The sequence below is a fragment of the Heterodontus francisci genome, chromosome 5 (genome assembly GCF_036365525.1).
Source record: "Heterodontus francisci isolate sHetFra1 chromosome 5, sHetFra1.hap1, whole genome shotgun sequence".
Taxonomy (NCBI): Eukaryota; Metazoa; Chordata; class Chondrichthyes; order Heterodontiformes; family Heterodontidae; genus Heterodontus; species Heterodontus francisci.
The window spans coordinates 128,699,061-128,723,533 of NC_090375.1; the positions used below are offsets into that span (position 1 = coordinate 128,699,061).

The 24,473-nt window shown below is 42.4% G+C and overlaps 1 protein-coding gene across 6 annotated transcripts in view; it reads left to right on the forward strand.

Annotated features, from left to right (window-relative positions):
- LOC137370043 (polyamine-modulated factor 1-binding protein 1-like) overlaps positions 1 to 23,166 on the forward strand; it is a 719,669-nt gene extending 696,503 nt beyond the window's left edge. For 5 of the 6 annotated variants that reach the window (XM_068032077.1, XM_068032078.1, XM_068032081.1 and 2 more), the window contains 2 exons: positions 11,890 to 11,992; positions 22,407 to 23,166. In XM_068032077.1, the coding sequence (XP_067888178.1) occupies positions 11,890 to 11,992; positions 22,407 to 22,853 (550 nt within the window). In that variant the 3' untranslated portion in view covers positions 22,854 to 23,166. Of the gene's footprint in view, positions 1 to 11,889; positions 11,993 to 16,059; positions 16,185 to 22,406 lie in introns of all 6 variants that reach the window. The other variant, XM_068032080.1, reaches the window with a different exon arrangement.
- The last annotated feature ends 1,307 nt before the right edge of the window (positions 23,167 to 24,473 follow it).

The following is a 24,473-nucleotide window of genomic DNA, read 5'->3' on the forward strand; positions in this document are numbered from 1 at the left end:
CCGGGGCCCATATCCCTCTATACCCTTCCTATTCACATATTTGTCAAGATGTCTCTTAAACGTCGCTATCGTATCTGCTTCCACCACCTCCCCTGGCAGCAAGTTCCAGGCACTCACCACCCTCTGTGTAAAATACTTGCCCCGCACATCCCCTCTAAACTTTGCCCCTTGCACCTTAAACCTATGTCCCCTAGTAACTGACTCTTCCACCCTGGGAAAAAGCTTCTGACTATCCACTCTGTCCATGCCACTCATAACTTTGTAAACCTCTATCATGTCGCCCCTCCACCTCCGTCGTTCCAGTGAAAACAATCCGAGTTTTTCCAACCTCTCCTCATAGCTAATGCCCTCCAGACCAGGCAACATCCTGGTAAACCTCCTCTGTACCCTCTCCAAAGCCTCCACGTCCTTCTGGTAGTGTGGCGAACAGAATTGCATGCAATATTCTAAGTGTGGCCTAACTAAGGTTCTGTACAGCTGCAACATGACTTGCCAATTTTTATACTCTATGCCCCGACCAATGAAGGCAAGCATGCCGAATGCCTTCTTGACTACCTTATCCACCTGCGTTGCCACTTTCAGTGACCTGTGGACCTGTACGCCCAGATCTCTCTGCCTGTCAATACTCCGAAGGGTTCTGCCATTTACTGTACCTCCCACCTGCATTAGACCTTCCAAAATGCATTACCTCACATTTGTCCAGATTAAACTCCATCTGCCATTTCTCCGCCCAAGTCTGCAACCGATCTATATCCTGCTGTATCCTCTGACAATCCTCATCATCATCCGCAACTCCACCAACGTTTGTGTGGTCCGCAAACTTACTAATCAGACCAGCTACATTTTCCTCCAAATCATTTATATATACTACAAACAGCAAAGGTCCCAGCACTGATCCCTGCGGAACACAACTAATCACATTCCTCCATTCAGAAAAACACCCATCCACTGTTACCCTCTGTCTTCTGTGACCGAGCCAGTTCTGTATCCATCTTGCCAGCTCACCTCTGATGCCGTGTGACTTCACCTTTTGCACCAGTCTGCCATGCGGGACCTTGTCAAAGACTTTACTAAAGTCCACATAGACAACATCCACCGCCCTTCCCTCATCAATCATCTTCGTCACTTCCTCAAAAAACTCAATCAAATCAGTAAGACACGACCTCCCCTTCACATAACCATGCTGTCTCTCGCTAATAAGCTAGTTTGTTTCCAAATGGGAGTAAATCCTGTCCCAAAGAATCCTCTCTAATAGTTTCCCTACCACTGACGTAAGGCTCACCGGCCTATAATTTCCTGGATTATCCTTGCCACCCTTCTTAATCAAAGGAACAACATTGGCTATTCTCTAGTCCTCTGGGACCTCACCTGTAGCCAATGAGGATGCAAATATTTCTGTCAAGGCCCCAGCAATTTCTTCCCTTGCCTCCCTCAGTATTCTAGGGTAGATCCCATCAGGCCCTGGGGACCTATCTACCTTAATGCTTTGCAAGACACCCAACACCTCCTCCTTTTTGATAATGAGATGACTGAGACTATCTGCACTCCCTTCCCTAGGCTCATCATCCACCAAGTCCTTCTCCTTGGTGAATACTGATGCAAAGTATTCATTTAGCACCTCGCCCATTTCCTCTGGCTCCACACATAGATTCCCATCTCTGTCCTTGAGTGGTCCAACCCTTTCCCTGGGTACCCTCTTGCTCTTTATATATGTATAAAAAGCCTTGGGATTTTCCTTAATCCTGTTTGCCAATGACTTTTCGTGACCCCTTTTAGCCCGCCTAACTCCTTGCTTAAGTTCCTTTCTACTGTCTTTATATTCCTGAAGGGATTCGTCTGTTCCTAGCCTTCCAGCCCTTACAAATGCTTCCTTTTTCTTTTTGACTAGGCTCACAATATCCCGTGTTATCCAAGCTTCCCGAAACTTGCCAAACTTGTCTTTCTTCCTCACAGGAACATGCTGGTCCTGGATTCTAATCAGCTGACGTTTGAAAGACTCCCACATGTCAGATGTTGATTTACCCTCAAACAGCCGCCCCCAATCTAAATTCTTCAGTTATTGCCTAATATTGTTATAATTAGCCTTCCCCCAATTTAGCACCTTCACCCGAGGACTACTCTTATCCTTATCCACAAGTACCTTAAAACTTATGGAATTATGGTCACTGCTTCCGAAATGCTCCCCCACTGAAACTTCGACCAGGTGGTCGGGCTCATTCCCCAATACCAGGTCCAGAATGGCCCCATCCCTAGTTGGACTATCTACATATTGTTTCCCATATAGAGCTTCCCATTCATTATCCCCTTATGTCTCTTCAGTAATCAAGTGCTGCAAAGGGATCTTCAACTGAACTGACTGTCTTTCTGTTACTTTAAAAGGATGTGTAATTCAGGCAGTCTTTCAAACCTCAATGTCCAATTTTAATGCAGGAATATTCCACTTGTCTTGTGACTAATAGAGGAAAGCGAGCTACTAACACTTAAGATGTAATTTTAATTTTAATGTTTATCTTTGAAGTCCAGTGAAGTTCAGCAGAACCTAGACATCTTGAGATCTTACAGTGGAAGCAGAGAGCTGGCATTCCAACTTGCTTTGCTTTGCACCCAAAACATAGGTGTAGTTTAGGTACTCACGAGAGAACTGTCTGGGCCAATATTAGCAATGTAAATATCTGCTTAATCCAATCATTTTGATCATCTTGTGCTGTAAGGAAAATCACCTTTGTATAATGTTTACCATTACATTGTGTTGTTAAAAGCAACGTAATAAGAAACTTAGGTGGATAATGCCTACAGTAGGATGAAAGGTTCAAGAAAATATTTCTAAATGCAAAATAATTGTTAACTGTAACTTTTTTAATCAGTGCTATTTATCATATAAGGCATAGATAGTTTAGTTGCTTATAAATGGCTTTACCAACAACCTGTACTGTAATATCCTGTAACTTGCTGCAGGAAAGAAAATTGTTTCCCTGTTTCCTACCTCACTTAGAAACAGCAGCCATATATGCTCGATAACTGTTCACCTAACATAGCCGCCACTACTAATTGACAAGCGATTCTTTTAAACTGGTGTGTGTGTGTGTGTGTGTGTGTGTGTGTGTGGAGAGAGAGCAAGAAAGAGAGCTAAAATGGGTATTATCCTAGAATAGTTATTACTTCTTTGTTTCTTATGGATTTTAAAAAATTTAAACAAAATTGTGCAATGTTCAGAAACATGGCTGAGCGATAAAGAATATTTGTCTGTTAAGACATTGATGTTCTATTACCAGAGAATTTTTTTTCAAGGAGCTGTTTCTAATACAAAGGCAGTTATTAAAAATGATAGCTGAGGGCTTGATAATTTTGGAAGTAAGCCAGAAAAAATGTTCTGGGCCCCTTTTTTAATTTTTGGTATGCTAACAATTACTGTACAGTTTTTGTTATCACACTAGTTCTCTGGCCTTATCAACTTCCAAAATGCAGAGATATTACCATTTGCTGTATCTCGGCCAAGTTAAAGCATGTTTCAAAAGGAAATGCTTTGATGTGTTTTATTGCATTAACATTTTTAAACTGCCTTCAGCACTGTGGGCTTTTTAGTATTGCAATACTGAATGTTTACATAAGTTGCAATTAATGCACTGTCTTCCAGTTAAACTGCTACAATTTTAAGATAGTACATGGCATTAAGCAGCAATGATTCTTTGAAAATTAAAATGCACAAGTTATAATTATGCATGTAGTTCAGTAATCTTACTTCATTTTTCAATATCTACATTTCATAATATCAAGACTAATTAAATCTTACTGAATTTTAAGCATTTAGGAAAATATGGAATAGAAAAGTCCATTTGGCCCATCAAGTTAATTTCTTGCCCAGAACAATTTGCCCTACTATCCTATTTGATCTGCTGAGTGAAGTGACTAAACTAGATGCAATTTTTAAGCAGTCAACCTCTGTAAAAGCTCTCCCTGCTCATTATGTGATTTTTTTTTCTAATTCTAGAATGTAGGTGGAGTATTATTACCTTCATTATTTGACCTTCCATTCCACAGATGACATTTTCATCATCCTGGCAGTGCACGTGTTTTCTTATCCCAGAGAGTATTTGTTCATCTGTCTACTTTTATCCTTATTACTTCCCATTGTGAACACAAAAATATTTACAGCTAATTTTAAGTAAGTTAATCAACACAACTCTGCTGCTCTGTGAGGGAAAAATATCTTCAAATTTCTAATTTCACTTGAGGATTGCTAGTTTTGTACTTTTCTCCAGTAGTTCTGTGACAACAAGTTAAAGTTAAACATTCTGCTATGTCTATATTGTGTATACCCCTCACTTTAAAAAAAGCTAAATCTCAGTTTACCTTTTGCAGTGGAACAAGTCAATTCTGCATGTTTCTTTCTTCACGGTGTAAAGCCCTGTATCGTGCAATAATCCCAAAAAGTCATCTCTAAATTGTGATTTATGCATCAAAGAGTGTCCAATATTTTGTGCGATATACTACATATAAATTTAACAGTGAGTCATATCGAATTCTTGCCTGCAAAAGCCACCATGGTCCTTCTTTTTAGGGTAGCTACTGTTCAATTAATCCATGCACAATCATATTTCTCTCCTAAATTCTCTCGTAAATTGTTTCACGATCCATGCCTCTGTCACTGAGAGGAGAGGCATGCTGTCTTTTCCAAGACCACTTCTAATAATATTCAGCAAGCAGTTGAGACCATGCAACAGCTTAATAAAGGCAATTTTCCCCTTAGAGCCTCAGCACATTCTTGTGTAGCCTATCTCAGAACTGATCAGTGGGGACTGGATACTTTTAGCGCATAGTCAGTAACAATACCCAATGGCTTGGGCAGCTACAAAAAGCAATCAAAAATGCTAATGGAATGTTGGCCTTTATCTCAAGGGGGCTGCAATACAAAGGGGAGGAAGTTACGCTCCAGTTGTATATAGAGTTTTGATCAGATCTCATCTGGAGTACTACATGTAGTTCTGGGCACTGCACTGCAGGAAAGATATGCTGGCCTAGGAAGGGATACAACAGATTCACCAGAATGATACCAGGGCTAAAACCATTAAATTATGAAGATCTGTTGCATCAACTTGGCTTGTATTCACTTGTATTTAGAAGGCTGAGGGGTGATCTAATCAATGTGTTTAAAGGAATTTGATCAGGTAGATTGTGGACAGGCTTTGGTGAGTCAGGAGGTGAGTTATTCGCCGCAGGATTCCTAGCCTCTGACCTGCTCTTGTAGCCACAGTATTTATATAGCTACTCCAGTTCAGCTTCTGGTCAATGGTAATCCCAGGATGTTGATAGTGGGGGATTCAGCGATGGTAATGACATTGAATGTCAAGGGGAGATGGTTAGATTCTCTCTTGTGGGAGATGGTCATTGCCTGGCACTTGTGTGGCATGAATGTTACTTGCCACTTATCAGCCCAAGCCTGGATATTGTCCAGGTCTTGCTGCATTTCTACATGGACTGCTTCAGTATCTGAGGAGTCGCGAATGATGCTGAACATTGTGCAATCATCAGCGAACATCCCCATTTCTGACCTTATGTTTGAAGGAAGGTCATTGATGAAGCAGCTGAAGATGGTTGGGCCTCGGATACTACCCTGAGGAACTCCTGCAGTGTTGTCCTGGAGCTGAGATGATTGACCTCCAGCAACCACAGCCATCTTCCTTTGCACGAGGTATTACTCCAACCAATGGAGCCTTTTTCCCTGGTTTCCCATTGACTCCAGTGTTGCTAGGGCTCCTTAATGCATACTCAGTCAAATGTTCCCTTGATTTCAAGGGCAGTCACACCCAACTCACCTCTTGAGTTCAGCTGTTTTGTCCATGTTTGAACCAAGGCTATAATGATGTCAGGAGCTGAGTGGCCCTGGCAGAACCCAAAATGAGCGTCACTGATCAGGTTATTGCTAAGCAAGTGCTGCTTGATAGCACTATCGACGACACCTTCCATCATTTTACTGATGATTGAGAGTGGACTGATGGGGTGGTAATTGGCCGGGTTAGATTTGTCCTGCTTTTTGTGTACAGGACATACCTGGGCAATTTTCCACATTGCCAGATAGATGCCAGTGTTGTAGCTGTACTGGAACAACTTGGCTAGGAGTGTGACAAGTTCTGGAGCACGGGTCTTCAGTACTATTGCCAGAATGTTGTCAGGGCTCATAGCTTTTGCAGTATCCAGTGCCTTCAGTGTGTGTAATGGTGGGATTCGAACCCATGTCCCCAGAACAATACTCTGGGTTTCTGGGTTACTAGTCCAGTGACAGTACCACTACACCACTGCCTCCCCTATTTAGAACATTCATGAAGCAGTTCTTCTACCCGTACCTTAGCAAGGAACAATATGTGAGACATCGGTGCTTCAATATGGATGTTCTCACTGAAATCTGACACGTGCTGCAGCCAAAACAACTATCTTAGAACAGGGCAAGGACTGCAAGAACTTCTATGCGTCTTGCTCCTTCCAGGCTGGAGGTAGAAATATTTGAATCTCGCAGAATACCAACCACTGTTGCATAAGGGTGGCTACTGTGGCTCTCAATTCAAAGAGGCCTAACTATATTTAATTCTGTCCTGACAGAGAGCTGCAGGCAGTGCAAGCATTTCTACGATTGCAAGCTTCCCCGTGGTGCAGAATGCAATTGACTGCATGCATATTACTTTGCGTGCCGCATGTCTGCTCTCCAAATATCAGAATCAAAGAGATTCCAGTCTCTCAGTGTCCAGCTGGTGTGTGACTATTTGCAGTGAATCATGCAGGTCAATACCCAATATCCTGGCAGGAGTCATATTGCCTTCGTTCTAAGGTAGTCCGCTGCGCCATCTGCATTTGGGCCCGTCACACACACATGACGAGCAGAGATGGTGCCCACTTCTGGATCCGCCACCAGGACCCACGACGGGGTCACTAAATTCAGGCCACCACGTGCAGCTTGTAAACAAGAAAATATTGTGGGATGAAGGGGAAGGAGGATTAGGTATGAGGATATTGTCATCTTCGATGGTTTTAGCCCCGCTGCTGGCCACAGCCTCAGCAATGGCTGTTCCAATAATGGACAGCATCATTTCCTTCATGTGGGTCAGGGCATGCAGGTGCACCTGCACCCTCCAGTTAGCAGCCGCTGGTTGCATGTGACCTTGTCCTGCAAGGGAGAAGGATGTGTGTCAGTGAGTGTCGTGCTGGCTGATGTGGCTGATATGGTTGAATAGCTGGCAGTGTGTGCAAGCTGTGAGATGTGGGTGTGAGGCTTGCAGCAGTGCTAAGTGTGTGAGGATGAGGTGAAGCATGTGAATGCTAGATATAATTCCTCATTGATTGTTAGTAGGTGAATGATCTGGTGTGTTGAATTGAGTAGTGGCTGAGGTACAGTTGGCAGGATATGGCATTTGAAGATGCATTCACTGATCTTGACCATTCGTGTGAGGTCATTAAACTTCTTGCGGCACTGTATCCAGGTCCTCGGGACTTGACTCCTGGCATTGATCTCCTCGACGAATACAGGACATCTCTCCTTTTCCACCTCCTTCACCAAGACATCCAGTGCAGCATCCGAAAAAGCTTTGGGCTGAGGTTTATGGGGCCCCCGGAGACGGATTTGGAGGTGGGGGTCCCATAGAATTGCAACAGGAGGCGGGCGGGCAGAGGGCCTGTCACCTTCCTGTTGCACCGGAATTTAGTCTAGGGTCGATGGGCCTACGATGGTCTGCCCACCCAGAGGCCAATTGAGCCCCTTAACTGGCCTTTTACCGGCCACTTAAGGGCCTCTACCTGCTGCCGCTGGGATTTAACCAATAACGGGAGGAGCCTCGCCACGCAGAGAGATCGTCCAGTATGGACAATCTGTGTCCCACGAAGGACCCCTGCAGGGAAAAGCTCCACCTGTGTTAACCACCCCTCCCCCTGCACTAAACCCCACCCTTCCCCCCCAGCCCCCGCACCCCACTGTGGCGGGGCCTGCAAGTCTGCCCCGGTGACCCTGCCTCACTTACCTTGGAACCGAGGCTCCAAGGACTCTTGCAGTACTGGCAGTGGCCAATGTTCCCAGTGGCACTGCTGATACTACTGAGCTCCTGGTCCTCTGATTGGCTGGCAGCTCTTGGAGGCGGGGCCCCTATCTTTAAAGGGATGGGGATCCCGGCACCGGGCACTTAAGTGCCTGAGCGCAGTTAGATCATGCTGGGGGGCTCTGAAAGCCCGAGGCATAGATCCCATCGCCTTCTTGTCCCATTGCCCGGAGCCCCTCCAGCGTGACAAAATCCAGCCTTTTGTGTGCACTCTCTCCCTTTTGTGCCATTCCTCACTGTTTCCCCAGACAGATTCACTTCCTGCATAGCATCCAGCACCTGCTTCAACCATAATGAATATCCTCTTTAAAAGATACAGGCTAACTTTAAGCAGTGCAGGCTCACTTTAAGTGGTGCTAGGAAGTTTCGATTTTGGGCCCCTTGCTGATGTGCACAGCCCATGAACAGGCGGTTAGTGCAGTTTGCACACAGAAATCAATACAGTGGCATGTTGCCTGCATTTCAATCACTGGGTGCAGGAACATCGTGCATCACAATTCCCGCGTGCATTTTTGGGGGTTGTTCAATTGAGCCCCCACTGTGCCACGTAAAGCATGTAATCTTCATTAGTTCACGTGGCTAATTCCTTGAGTTTGTTACTACACTTCTGCAACAGATATTGATCTGTAGTCTATAAGTTTAAAATATAAATGAATGCCGATTGCATTGCACTTACCTTTGCTGAGTTTATGAAGTTAATAAACTTCTTGCATTGGAGTGGTGTCTTGAGGGTTTGGGACTTTCCACTCATTCCCCATGCCACCTCTTTGCATACTGTCCTGAACAGGTCTCTTGCCATTCATTCCCTCTATTCCATCTTTCCTGTGACTTGTTTCAATTAGAAGAATAATTAGAATCACTTTCTTCTTCCTGCTTCCTGTACAAGCCACGTCTTTACCTCACTACATACCGATTTTGCTTTAAATGCTACAGTTGCTGCCTTTCTCCTTCTTTCCCCAACCCCTGAATGTTGCAGTCCTCCTAGTATAACGATGCTCTTCCCGCTTCCTCAATTCAAAATGGCACTCTTTTTCTGCTACCTCTCCTCCATCCCTCAATACTAGCACTCTCCATTTCCACACCCCATTTAAGAGTGACACACTTTCCTCCCATTCTCAGTTAATATAGGCACTTTCCAGATCAGTTTATATTGGCACTCACCTTTTGTAAGAACCTGCAGTTAATACTGCCACTTTACTATATTCAATCCCTCAGTCAATATGGGCAGTCTCCTTTGTTTCACCTTTCAGTTTATACTAGCACTGTCATTCGTTTCCTTCATTCAAAGCGTTAACTCTTGCCACCACACCAAATAGCACTGCTCCCGGCTTCACCATCCTCTTCCCATAAAAGTGCTGCTCCTGACTTCACAGAATCACAGAATAAGACAGTGCAGAAGAGGCTCTTCGGCCCATCGAGTCTGCACCGATGCATTAAAACACCTGACCTGTCTACCTAAACCCAGACTTCTTCTGCCCACCCTCGCAAAATGTTGTTCCTGCCTTCTGCCCGCTCTTTCCCCTTCAAATTGCAGTTCTAGGCTTCACGCCTCACTCACTTCCAACCCCTAAAGTGCTACTTGTCAATCTCACAAGAATTCCTACCCACCGTATATAGTGTTCAATGGCATCAATCATTTAAACCAGAAGACAGGAGTTGCAGAGCAGCAGTTGGGGGGTGGGGTGATGGCCTTCTCTGTGCTGAGTTTCATTCATAGATAGTGGGCTGGATTTTATGCAGGAGGCAGGGCTCCTGTCGCCAGGCTGAAAAGATGGGGGGAGCCCAGGGGGAGCCCGGACTCTGCATTTTTTCTGACCCCCAGAGCAATCCTCCAGTCTTTTGGGGTCAAAGTTTAAGAAGATGGGATCACCGTCCCTTTAAACACTTAATAGGGGTGGGGATCCCGCCCCCAGGCGCTGTCAGCAAATCACAGAGCCCGCAACTCAACAATATCGGCAGCGCCACCAGGAGAGGCCTCAGACCCAGGCCCAGCGTTGGAACCCCAAACCCCAGATAGGGGATCCGGGGCTGCCAGGGCCAATCTGGAAGGCCCTGGCCAAGTGGGGGTGGGAGATGGCCGTTTGGTCTGAGGGAGGGGTGTCCGGGGTGTACAGTAGTTCCCGACGGAGGTCCTCCATGAAGGAAGGACCCCTCCCCCAAGCCCACAGGGAGGGTGCCTTGTTTTCCAAGGTGTCCTCCCCGCATTGCGGAGGCTCCCCCCCGCGCCACTGGTAAGATCCCAGCAGCTGTGGGAAGAGGTCCTTATTTTGCCTCTAGGCGGGAAGGCCTACGTTGGCCTATCCCCTCCCTGGAAGATCGGGTCCAGCAATCCCGGTGCGGGTTCCGTGGCAGCTGCTGCCGCTCTGATTCTCTGGCACCGCCCCCCCCTCCCCACCCACCGCCCCAGAATCCGAAATCAGGCTGGAAACGAAATCTAATCCAGTGTTCCCAAAATGCTGAATATTCATTTGCTTTCCTATAAAGTAGTATGCTCGCACTCTCACTCTCTGCAGTAACTGTATGAACAGCCTAAGACTATTGTGTCCTTCTCATCTCTATGAACAGCATTCAATATCACTTGAATGCATGCAAATGTTTAATCTTAATGTTCTAGCATAAGATAATTTAGCTATTTTGTGAGGGTGCTGGTGATTCATCCATGCCTGAAGAGAGTAATTTAAAGCCCCGATTTTGCAAGTGAGGTAATAATGAGCTTCTGCTAGTCTTTGGCATGTGCTCATCCGCAGTGGCATATCAGGAGGTAGGTGGGCCAATCCAAATTTTTCAATTGGAGACCCTGCCTATACTTTCAATAAGCCATCTCCTCTGCTTAATTTTGAAGTATATTCAGAAACCTCAAAGAAAAACCCACCCTCATCACTTCGTTTGGTGCAATTTCAAAGCCAGAAGGCACTGTGAATAATGAAGCTCAGGTGAAAAAAACAAAATGAAGGAATACCCAGTTAAACTAACTAATTTGATGAGTAAAATGCAGGAAACATGAAATAAAAGTGTAAAAGCAATTATATCATATAGAACAGAGACCACTTCATCACTTTCACCTTGTTCCCTACACCTTGCACTTCACACATTCAGCAACTCTGCTCCTTCCTTCTGAAATGTCCTGCCTAGCTCCCACTACTTAACCACCTCCTTCCATGCTTTCTAAGCCCTCCCCTTCAACTGCACCTTTTATCCTGCACCCCAGCCAGCACAATTTTCATTTCTCCTCTTTTGGTTGATGCCAACTGTTTATTTTTCTCTTTAATGTATGTCTTACTGCACTTTAGGAACATTTTAGAAATAAAAAAATAGTATTGTTACTGCCAACAATTTGTTAATCTGGTAATATTAATCATAATGTTTAAGACCAAGAAGATAAAAATAAGTGATCTAAGACTTCAATTTAGTATTGTCTATGTAGGAAACTGAAAATGTTTAAAACATTTTCATATTTCCCAACATACAAAAGCACTGTTCTACTCTCATAAGGAGTAATTGAGTAAAGAGTTTGTCTTAATCATTCAACAGTTACATTCGTCTAATCTTCAGAGAAGAGAGAATCCTATGGCCATCCCTCCCTACAAAAATGAAGTGATGATAAATAGCTAAGAGATGATTTCCATAACTGGCAAAAAAATCTGATAGCCGCAGGAGGCAGTTTTCATGCCAGTGCTTGTCTGTAGACCTGGCAGTAAATGACTTTTTCAAAAACATTCTTTCTAGTAGAAACAAATTTGAAGGAAACACAGTCCCTGCAATGCTTTATTCACAGAAGATAATGAATTGTTTCTGTACCTTTTGCATTTAGGCATGACCAGAAGAGCCTCATAGCAGAAAAGCTTGCAACTATTGAAGACATGCACAACAGATTGAAGGCCAGTATTCAGTCAGTACAGCTGCTGAACCAAAAGGTACATTTACAGTGAAATATCCAACTTAAACATGATAATGGATTGATTATTCAACTATTTATTGCTCAATTTCTATATTACATTCTCTTAACTCTTTAAGAACTAAGAGACGTTTTCGCTATTAGGGTTTAATATCCTGTATAATGTAAGGTTTAGCAAAGCTTTGAGATAGTGTCTGCCATTTTGCTTATTGTGGTATCCACGATTTGCAAATCTGGTAGAATTAACCCAAGTGAACGTATTTATAATAAACCTGTTTCACATTTAAGCATGTAAATGTCCATTTAGTTGATACAAGTAGTGAAGTACTTGTTTGTCTATCTGTGGTGTGTGCAAATCCAATGGGGATTAGTAAGGAGAGATTCCATAAAGGATTCATTGACTGGGTTTCACGGGTTCTCAAACACATATACCAGAGCAGTGAGTTGCTTGGAAGAACAATTGTCTTCAGACTGCCACTGAGTAGGTTGATCATCAAAAACAACTTAAAAGACAAGCATCAGGAAATCATTCAAAATCATTATAGTGACCAACCATTCTGCACTTGAATAGATGCATGGGTCTTGTGAGGTGATGGGTTTCACGGTGATAGGTATTCAGAAGCACAGGAGTAGCCAAATGATTGTCATGTTAGTCACAACTTTGTTTTTAAAAGATTACAAGATAGTTTATAAGAAGTTATGTCCATTGGATCTAATCCTTCCAAATATTCCATGATAGATTGTATGTCAATCTGAATAAGCAAACTGGACCACAATTTAATGTCTCTCCAAATGATGGCATCTCTGATCAACCAGTATTCTCTCAGTACAACACTGGAGTGTCAGCTTGGGTCCCATTGTTGGGCTCCAATGCACAACTTTCTTCTCAAAGTCAAAACTGCACCAAGGGCTGAATTTTCCCCACCGAGGCGGGAAACAGGAGTCAGGATTGTTTTCGAGTTCCAAATCCAGCTCCAGTGGAAAACTGATGAAAGTCACAATTTTCATTTGGTGAGCCCTTAATTGATACGGTGACTGGTTCCCTGTCCAATTAGAGCCCATGGGGTGGGAATGGAGGTGGGTCAGATGAAGTGGGGGACTGATTTAGACTCCCCATGGCAGCCATCACTGAGGCTGCTGGTTGTCCAAAGGGAGAAATCTTTTGATTGTGCCAAAGCCTTCCACAGCACCAGAGGGAAGCGAGATGTCAGAGATGAATCGGAGGCCCGGCACCGGAGGGAAGTGAAACTGGGTAACAGGAAGTGGAGAAGTAGTAAGCGACATTGGAAGGCAGACAAGATGAAGGCAAACATCAAATAGGATGGGAATGAGGAATAATGTTAATACTAAGTTAAGGGCACTTTATCTGAATGCATGCAGCATTCACAACAAGGTAGATGATTTGAAAGCAAAAATAGAGGTAAATGGGTATGATTTAATTGCCATTATGGAGACTTGGTTACAGGGTGACCAAGACTGGGAACTGAGTATTCAGGATATTCGTCATTTAGGAGGGATAGGCGGAGGGGAAAAGGAGATGGGATAGAGATGTTAATAAGGGACGAGATCAGTACCTTAGTGAGAGAGGATCATAGATCGAAGGACCAAGATGTAGAATCAGTTTGAGTGGAGCTAAGAAACAGCAAGGGGCAGCAAACATTAGTGGGAGTTGTTTATAGGCCACCAAATTGTAGTAGTAATGTTGGGCACAGTATAAATCAGGAAATTAGAGCTGTATGTACCATGGGCAATGCAGCAATAATGGGTGAGTTCAATTTACATGTAGATTGGGTAAACCTAATAAACACTAATGCTGTGGAGGATGAATTCCTGGAGTGTGTACGAGATGGGTTTCTGGAGCAGCATGTTGAAGAACCAACTAGGGATCGGGCTATTTTAGATTTAGTATTGTGCAATGAGAAAGGTCTAATTAATAACCTTGCTATAAAGGAGCCATTAGGAAATAAGTTTGAAAGAGATATAGTTCATTCTGAAAATTAGGTCTTAAATCTGAACAAAGGAAACAATTAAGTTATGAGGGGCAAGTTAGCTATGGTGAATTGGGAAAATAGACTTTTCAATAGACAGGCAATATTTAAAGAAGTATTACATAGTTTACAACAAATATACATTCCTCTAAGACCCAAAAAGTCAATAAGAAACGTGAGTCAACAAAAGAAATTAAGGATTGCATTAGGTCAAAGGAAGTGGTTTATAAGCCCGAGGATTGGGAGCAATTTAGAGTCCAACAAAGGAGAGCCAAGAAACTGATAAAGGGAAAAGCGATTATAAATGTAAGCTAGCTAGAAACATAAAGGTGGACTGTAAAAGCTTCTTTAGGTATGTGAAAAGGAAACGATTAGCAAGGATGAATGTGGATCCATTGCATATGGAGACAGGAGAGTTTGTGGTGGAGAATGAGGAAATGGAAGAGAGACTAAATAATTATTTTGTGTCTATCTTCACAGAAGAAGACACAGAAAATCTCCCAGAAATACTAGGGAAGCAAGGGACTTGTAAAAATTAGGAACTAAAAGTAATTAGTATCAATAAAGAGATAGTACTCAAAAAATTAATCAGACTGAAAGTTGATAAGTCCCCTGGACCAGATGAGCTACACCTCAGAGTATTGAAGGAGGTAGCTATAGAGATAGTGGATGCATTCTTGGTTATATTTCAAAATTTTATAGATTCTGGAAGGGTTCCTGCAGACTGGCAAGTAGCAAATGTAACCCCACTATTTAAAAAGGGAGGAGAGAGAAAACAGAGAACTACAGACTCTCCTGTGCCCTCTTGTTGCCCTTCCTGTGGAGGATGTTGTGCCTCATTGCCACTGGGCCCAATGTTGTGTCGCCATTGTCAGCTGCAGCCTTCCTTTTGGACAGGTGGCTGCCCTATTGTGATTGGCAGCCTGCTTTTCTGCCCCAGCAATGCCATGGGGGTGACAACCCCATTCAATCCCCAAGTGTTGTGCCCACTCTTCCCACCACCTGTGTAGTGCCAATGGCACCTCCTTTCCAAAGGCCGATTCCCCCCTTCCCCGTCCCGCTGACCCTCTTATGGAGCTGAGATAATTCCTTGGGGCAGCCACAACTGGCTTCCACTCTTGCCCACCTCCCTTCAGCTGGTCAGCAACAGACAGCATGTGTAACCTATGCAGCCTGTGAAGATTTCAACCTCTCTCTTTAACAAGCTCATAATGAGTTCTTCCCCCCCGCTCTGGTGCACATTGTCAGCGCCAGGAACAGTGTCTTCAAAACAAATCACCAACTGGCGCTGGCATTTTCAAGCCCCGCCTGCCTCCATTCCCACACTTGGCAGGGCCTGAAAATTCAGCCCCAAATGTTTTTATTTTTATGTTAGATATTTTCTCAGATTTAATGTTGCCAGTCAGTCCCATAAGTGGATTCCGCTTATCCTATGATTCGAAATACACTTTTTCTGCCCAATTTATAGATAAACATTAGCATGGCCCAGGGATTATTATTTGAATTTTCTATTTAGTGATGGTGAACTGGAAACACATTCTTACCAAATCAAGACACAGGCTCCAAATCAACAAATGGTTTTATTTACATTTCATAAATAAATGATCAGTACACAATTTCACATAGTGGGCTGGATTTTAAGAGCCAGCCGCCAATCTCTGTGGCGAGCTCAAAAAATGGCAGCCCACGTGCCAAAGAGCCGCTGCGATCTCCTGCGCAGCGGCTCCTTTAAAATGCCTGAACTGCCCTCCCCCGCAATCACATGGACGGGGCGGGCTGTCTGTCCATGGCAGTGGTGTCAGCTGCCTGTGCACAGGCGCTGGTGCCATTTTTAAAGGGCAACCAGCCCTGCTGGCAAATTTAAATTTTTAAAGATACAGCATCCCCCCCGCTCCCAAAATTTATGAAATAAAATTCTAACGCTCCTTTCCCACTCCCCAATAACAATTACATTAACTATTTGCCCTGCCCCCTCAAAACACTTATCTTTTAAATCTGACCTCCCCCCTCAACCCAGACTGCACGAAATTTAAGTCCACCCCTTCCCACCAACCGCTACACCCATTACATTTATTTGACTCCATTTCCCCCTCCCCAGACTGAAAATCTTAACTCCTCCTCGCTCCCCACCAATGTCAAGCTGGCTTTCCCCAGTTGGGGAATTGAAGGCTCGAGAGTGTCGGCCGCCATGCCGAAAATCACGTCGGACCCGGAAGATTTCAGGTAATGACTGAAATTACAGCGAGTATTTTCAATTTGGAAATACCCCTTTATTTAAAAAAAAACGAATGCAAAACTCTGAGAGTTGAATTGTGTATTGTGTGCCCATTTTGCATGCAGAATTTTAACCTGCAATCACATAGGACCCAGATTTATGTATTTAAACAAGCTCCCACCCGAAACAGGCAGCTGTGCTGTTCAACCGATTGCAGGCCCATTGAAAATTGTATCAGTTGGGTCTTGAACACCAAGGAGCAGTTGAGGTGCCCATTCTTTCCCCTGCACCGCCCACCCCTGCCTGATATTCAACTACCTAAGCCTAGCCCAGAGATGAATGTATATCCTTAACTGTTTTTCTGCCATCTTGAAAATGTGTATGATATCACACTATTCATCCATAACTTACATAATCCTGCATTCAGTGGTAAATAGTTTCCTGAGACTTGAGAAAATATGAACAATGTCTACTGTGTATGTGTTTTTTAATCACAAAGTGCCTGTGGGAATAAATTTCAAAAAAATGTATTGGTAATATTGAATTCATTAATGTAAAATTCCAAAAACTCAAACTACACAAATTTATTTGGTGAAAAGCCCTGTGTGTCTGTATTTTATTATATATGACTCAAAAATACAGTCATGGTTTCCCAAGAGTTAAGATTCATGAAACATTTATTTGAATCCTCAGAGCCGCTGTGAGTACAGTAATTGACAAGTATACACATCTGTTTCGTTTTCCTCTCTATATTTAAGACATCCAATAGCAGTAAAGAAAAACAATGCTACAACTGAAATGCTTTTGATCTACATACAATCCAGCAATGAGGTTGTTTTTAATTCTATCATAGACCCAAAATTTATATTTAGCGCACATTTTTTATTTATGGGAATGTCTGCCTTTTGTCTAGAGGTAGCAGAACTGGAAGCTTGAGAGAGTAGGTATTCTATAAAAAGTAATAGGAGGAAGTCATTAGACTGTTGAGAGATGAAGTGAAGAAGGCAAGTTGTGAAACATTCCCATTATAGGTCACTCAGTAATTATCTGACATGGAAAGATGGAGTCAGTTCTTAATCAAAAGAATGAATCATTACAGATATTGATTCAGACTAGGATGTTTAAAATAATGAGCTCAGTAACCCCAATATAAATTCAGAAGAAAATTCTGCAACTTTGTTTCCAAAGTCTCAGCTTTAATAACAAATTGTCTCATTTCATTTTGCATAATGTAAAAAAAAAATAGTATTATAGTGCAGAAAAATTGTATGCTTATTTGCGTGTATAAACTATGACGGAATTAAATTTACTGATGAATATATTTAAATGGCTTTTACTTTCAGAATCCTCATCAGTTGAAATGAATATTAAAAATAGTTCTTGAATTCTGTAGTTTCTATAATATTTTAAATATAGCCGTATACTGAACAGAGTATGAGCTCTTTCAAGCATATAACAGGGTTTTCATTATTTCAGACCAAGGTTATCAAGGTAGAATCATCCATTTTTAACAAATTCTACTTACAGCAGCCATTATGAATTACATCTGTATGCAATTCACAATTCAAAAGCACAATAAAAAATAATTTCTTGACAGCATTTACTGCTTTATTCTTATGCCTTATATGCAGGAGTGCTTTAATGTATTTTACAACATTCTTTTTCTTGACAGTTTTAAGCTTTGAAGCATCTGTGTGCATGGATTGCAAATAAATTATTTGATAAAGTGAATTGTCAAGTTTAAAAAGTCACTATACTATCAAGGCACAGTGGTGCAAATTTGAGTCACTAAGACTTTATTTGCTAAAGGCAGATGTAAAGGCAACAAAAAGAGAAGTTATTTCTTGTTTATTTTCTAAGGCCTCATTTCCAATGTGAATATTAAGATGCTGATTACTTGCATAACCAGTGTAATGGGCACACACCTTTTTTATTTAAAAATATTAAACAAAGAAGATATTGACAGATTGATTCTGTTACTAAATCTACATTATCTACATTTCAAAAGCAGTTCTAAAAACCTAAATTTTCTTATAACTCCTGTTCATTTTGTGCAAATTTGTTTAATTGTTGCTAAAATGAGGTTGTTCTCCATGAGAGGGCAAAATAACACAATAAATATCTGCAGCTCTTGTTTGTGTTTACCACTGAAATTACAAAAATGCAATTATTCAAATGGAAAAGGTGGATTTAAATATGGTTTCATTTTGATATGCATCAAAACATGAAAATTATATTTTTAATTTTATGTTAAAAGTGTCCTTTGATACTGTGAATTTTGCAGTTTTTAGAATGGGTACATTTTTGACAAATAGCTTTCATAACATTCTGTGAAATATGAAAATGTTAATAATCCTAGCTTCACTATTTCATCATTGCCTTGGGAAATGGATAAGAACAACTGGTTCACATGCACTCAGTTGCTTTGGATTTCTTTAAATGATGGAAATGTTCTCAAACCTTGGAAAATATCTGTCCCCAGACACCATCTACTGGATTTTAAAACTTATTACAGTATTTAAATCACAAACACTCATAGTATTATATTTTTTCTATTGTTATATGTTAGCTTTCTGAGGTATAACTACACATGGAAATGAATTAAAAAACATGTAATATTGGTGAATGAAAACATGCTGGATTCAGGAACTTGTTATTTGTGCAACCTATACATCACCTTCAATAATACAATTGTGGAGGTGCAAACAGTGCTTTGATGTATAGTGCATTTATTGATGTCATATTTTAAAAAGTTACAGCCATCTGCTTTGTCAACAATTAGGGTGATTGTTGCACCCATGCAACTGGTATTGGTAATATTCAGACAATATGTAATATTATTTGCATTATTAATATACACATATGTGCAAAATCTGGCATTGGTATACATTTGCAAGAACTTTATTCACAACACCTACACCCTTTGTACAGAAGACGTTTGCCGTACATGCTAATTACTCCAACAGCAGCCTGGGTTATTCTGCTCTCAAGTGAGCATGAGCTGCTTTACTGCTGTGTCATACAGCTTACTCAGTTTACAACACGTGCAATGAAACTAAGTTACAATGGTCATACAACAACAAATTGTCCTTAATGTAGCAGAACATCCCAATGTCCTCTACAAAAATGGGGTAAAGGTAATCAGCAATAGAAGAAAAGTTAAGGAGGGTGACTGAAAAGAAGATTGAAAAGATAGATTATGAGAAGGCTGTTGACACTGGCAAGAGATGTAACGCTAGAGGAATTTAGGAAATGTTCAGACTCATGAATGTTTTACCATAGATCATTAAACATAGGGGGATACACAATGAAGTCAGAAGAGGAGAGAGAGTGAGCTTGGACATAAAGCTCGTTGATGTTGTAGAGATAGGTTGGAGCAATTTTAAGCAAGGATGAGGATCTTGAAATGAATGCTTTGAGGAATGCGGGGCCAATGAACTTCATCAAGGACATAGTTTACAGGCAAGCAGAACATAGTGGAGAATAGGAAGCAGGCAACGTATCTTTGGGCAAGATATAGGCAAGTATATCCTTCCTAAATGGGACAGTTGCATAGTGGTTATATTACTGGACTTGTATTCCAGAGGCTTGGACTAGTGATCCAGAGACATAGGGCTGGATCTTGTTCTCCCACAGGCATTGGGTTCCATGGCTGGGGGTGTGGGGGTGCCTGTAGATGGCTTCGGATGAGATCCGCCATGGATCTTGATGCAGTGAGGGCCTGGCAATTAAAAAATTCAAATCAATAAAATGAATGAATTAACATACACTTACCTGCGATCTTGAGAGCCAGGTGGCCGGCATTCCTGTGCCTTCAAATGCCCATCTGGGGAAAGGTGGTGCCACACTGGTGGGGAGGGGGGGAGGAGGTAATATTTTCAGTGTGGGGGAGGTGGGGGGGACAAGGTCAAATAAACATAATGGGTGTAGGAGATAGTGGGAAGAGTTGAACTGCAAACTTTGTGCAGTTTGGGGGTGTAAACGTCAGATTTTAAAGGTAAGTGTTTTGGGGAAGGAAAGGGCAAACAGTTAATGTAATTTTTATTGGGGGGGTGGGAAAGGGGTGTTGGAAATTTGTTTATTTAATTTTGGGGAGTCTGTCTTTAAAAATTTAAAGAAGGTGACAGGGCTGGCTACCCTTTAAAAATGGCATCAGCGCCTGCGCACAGGCAGCTGACGCCACTGCCGGGGATGGACAGCCCACCCATGCCACAAGATTGGCGGGGTGGTGGCGGGGGAGGCAGGTAGCCCCGGCTATTCAAATGAACCACCATGCTTAAGATTGTAGCGTCTCTGGCCACCAATTTTTCAGCTCGCCGCCGAGATCAGTGGAAGGCTCTTAAAATCCAGCCCATGAGTTCAAATCCCAGCATGGCAACGGAGGAACTTTAGTAAATAAACCTGGAATAAAAAATCTGGCATCAGTAATGGTGACCATGTAACTACCAGATTGTCATAAAAACCCATCTGGTTCACTAATATCCTTTAGGGATGGAAATTTGCCATCCTTGCCATGTCTGGCTGATATGTGACTCCAGACGCTCAGCAATGTGGTTGACTCTGAACTGTCCTCTAAAGTGGCTCTAAAGCTACTCAGTTAAGCACAATTAGGTTGGACAATAAATGCTGGTCTCACCAGTGACGTCTACGTTGAATGAATTAAAAAAAACTGAACTCAGTACTCCAGGTGTGTCTGACCAGAACTGAAGCATAACTTACCACTCCCTCTTTATATTCCAGCCCCTGTGAGATAAGGTCAACTTTCCAGTAGCTTTTTTTTGATTACTTTTTGTACAGCGTGTCTACTAGCTTTTAATTATTTTTTTACTTGGACACCCAAATCTCTTTGCTGTTATAAAAGCAAAATTCTGCAGATGCTGTAAATCTGAAATAAAAACAGAAAGTGCTGGAAATATTCAGCAGGTCTGGCAGCATCTGTGGAGAAAGAAACAGAGTTAATGGGCTCCGATCTCACCGGTGCTCCTTCGCGGATGCACCATCGCTGAGCCCCCGCAATATTTCATGCTGGGGCTCATTTAAATGGAAGGGGCAGAATGGCCTCCCCCAATGACGTAGAGGGGGTGGCCACTCCATCCCCGGCAACAGCGTCCGGCGCCACCGCGCAGGTGCCGTCGCAATTTTTAAAGGGCTTCAGGCCCTTCAATCTCATTTCAATAATTAAAGGTGTCGCTTCACCAGAACCTGCCGAACACTTTAATTTCAACTTAGATTCCCCTTACCCACATCCCACCCCCACTGAGTCCTCATGTATTACAGTAACATATCCCCCCAAAAAATCACCTTTTCATTTCATAAACTTTCCCCCCTACCTACAGAACCTTCAACCCTTCCCATCATCCCCACAATCAATTACAATAGTTCTCCCCACTCCCCCCCACAACCCTGAAATTTTCACTCCTCCCCCCTCCCCACCAGTGGTATGCCTTGGAACTCTGAACGGAGTTCCGAAGGTGCAGGAGTTCTGACTGGCAGCCAGAATATCGATGTGGATGGCTGTCACTGTCAGGTAGGTAATTATTCATTAATTTTATTCTTATTTGCATATTAAATAAAGGCCCCGCCTTCGAGCAGCAGTGGGGGTGGGGGGTGGTGGTGGGGGGCACTGAGGCCTCGCTAAAATGCAGTGGGGCCTTCCCGGCATCCAGAGTCGTGGCAGGCCTCTCCCGGAAGAATTTTCTGGGCCCCCCCTGCCACGTCCCCCGAATTTGGAGGGCTCATAAAATTCAGCCGTATGTTTCAGGTCTGTGACCTTTCATCAGAATTCATCAGAATCAGGTTCTGATAAAAGATCACAGACCTGAAATGTTAACTCTGTTTCTCTCTCCATAGATGCTGCCAGAGCTGCTGTGCATTTCCAGCACATTGTTTTTATTTAAAATTTAGCATTGTTATATAGCCATGATACACTTTTTGCTAAATAAAATAAATAACTTGTAAAATTTGAAGTGAAAATAATCAACATACCAACAATGTTTTACGTGCTTTCTGATGTCTCTTTACTATTATGTTCTTTCCATTGGGTGTATGATTTTATGTACTTCTGCTATTTGTGAACAAGTATTACATTCATTTAATTGTGTTTATCTGGAGAGAGAGAGATGCAAACACAAATATAAATGGGATATAATTCTCTTATAATGGTTCTCCATAAACCAAGATAAAAAAAATCTCAATTTATTATGTATACCTTCTTTGTTGAATTGTAACAGCTAAATACACTCAACAGAGAAAATCTGAAACAGAAAAGACAGTTGGAAAAAGAGCAGACCTGCCGTCGTCATCTTGAACTGCAGTCAGAGACCTTTGGTCAGACCATCCTATCTCTCAGGAGCCAACTGCAGGATCAAAGCTACCTGGAGCATCTACCTAGTCAGCAAGTATCTTTATCTGAAGGGGCTATGGCTTCTGATCCAGCAACTCTTTTAAACTGCTCCTTTGGACTTGAACAAAAGTCAGTTAGAGTTTCTCAAAAGGAGAGAGTTGAAGATTTAATCAGAGAGGATCCAGAAAAATCAGGGATAACTGATCCAATGTTACCAGACAAATCTTACTGGATCCAGCGAGTTGGAGAGCTTTCTGCTCAGCTGCAAGAGAGCACTGAATACTGGACAGACAAGATGAATGAACTTACAAAGGAAATTGAGCATGCTAATTAATGTTCTTCCAAAAAATAATGGCTTCTGAATTAGCAAGTTCAGAAGACACTTGACAAACAAATAACAAAGGTTTCCTTGAGTGAGAGGTCTTCATGTTCATAACAAGCAGTTAATAGGAATAAAATAATACTGGTGACCTCATATAAAAACCAATAGTAATTGTAAAATATGCATGAAATATTTATTGTTTGCAGATTTACAACAAAATGCGTGTACATCCAATGGAAAAGAATTAATGAAAATTGATAAACAACTGTATCTAGACTATTGAAAAAAGCAGACTACGAAGGAAGTCAAAGAAATAATATGTATTCTGAATAATTAAAACTCTAAGTAGAAATGGTATATAAACAACCTCTTTGATTTATTTTTTTCTGAAAGGTGCCATTTTTATGACTTCTATACAGCTGAAATGGGGAAGGAGTTTGATAGGATGGTCAGTTTTGTTTCTGGTTATGCAATGATTGTCACTGCAGCTGATTCAACATCCTCGCAACAGCTAAGACCGCCAATAGATAGAGGATGAAGGGTCTTTTTTTTCCAAGACAAGACTCCGCATACTTGAGCAACAGTGCAAATGTGTAGTCTTGTCCAATCCATGGCAGTCTATTATTAAAGGTACACTGTTGGATAAGATGACATTTATCTCTTACCTTGAAAAACCCTTCTTAAGAGGTATGATTGAAAAAAGCTAACGATTTTGGTGACCAAAATGGACTTAGCATACCTTTGTTTGGTCTCTTGATTGTAACTGGCATGATACTAATTTCAAAGGGTGTCTGAAAATGACATCAATGCCAAGCCAAATGGTCACCATTTTATTTGCAGTATCTTACAGTGTGGGATTATCCAGATTGGTTTACAAAGCCATTCTCATACACCATCTAAAATGGTGCCTGCAAATAAAAATTTTTAAATTGTCAACTCACTGAATATTAATTTAAAACATAAGAGGAAATGCTGCTCTTGAAGATTAATTCAAAAATTAAGGCTGGATTTAATGGGCCCCTCGGAGACGGGCTAGGAGGCAGAGGGGCCCATTGAATTCCAGCAGCGGGCGGGGGCCGGAGGGCCCATTGCCATCCCATCGCACCGCAATTTAGTCAGGGCCGGGATTGGCCTACAACGATCTTCCCGCCCAGAGGTCAAATGAGGCCCTTAAGAGGCCTATAAACAGCCACGTAAGGGCCTTATCCTGCTGCTGCTGAAATTAAGCAGTGGGGGGGGGGGAGGTTTTGTGGTGTGCTTCGAATGGCCAAGGCAAGGTTCCCACCGTCTTTTCGGCCTGGTGCCAGGAGCCCCACTGACTCCACTAAATCCTGCCCTTGCTGTGCTTCATTCATGGGATGTGTGCGTCACTGGCTAGGCCAGCATTTGTTGCCCATCCCTAATTGCCCTTGAGAAGGTGGTGATGAGCTGCCTTCGTGAACCGCTGCAGTCCATCTGGTGCAGGTAGACCCACAGTGCTTTTAGGGAGGGAGTTCTTAGATTTTGACCCAGCTTCAGTGAAGGAATGACGATATAGTTCCAAGTCAGGATGGTGTCTGACTTGGAGGGGAACTTGCAATACAGTTTTGAAAGTAATTCTATCTAGAGTGATTTTCATTTGATGCAAAGCAG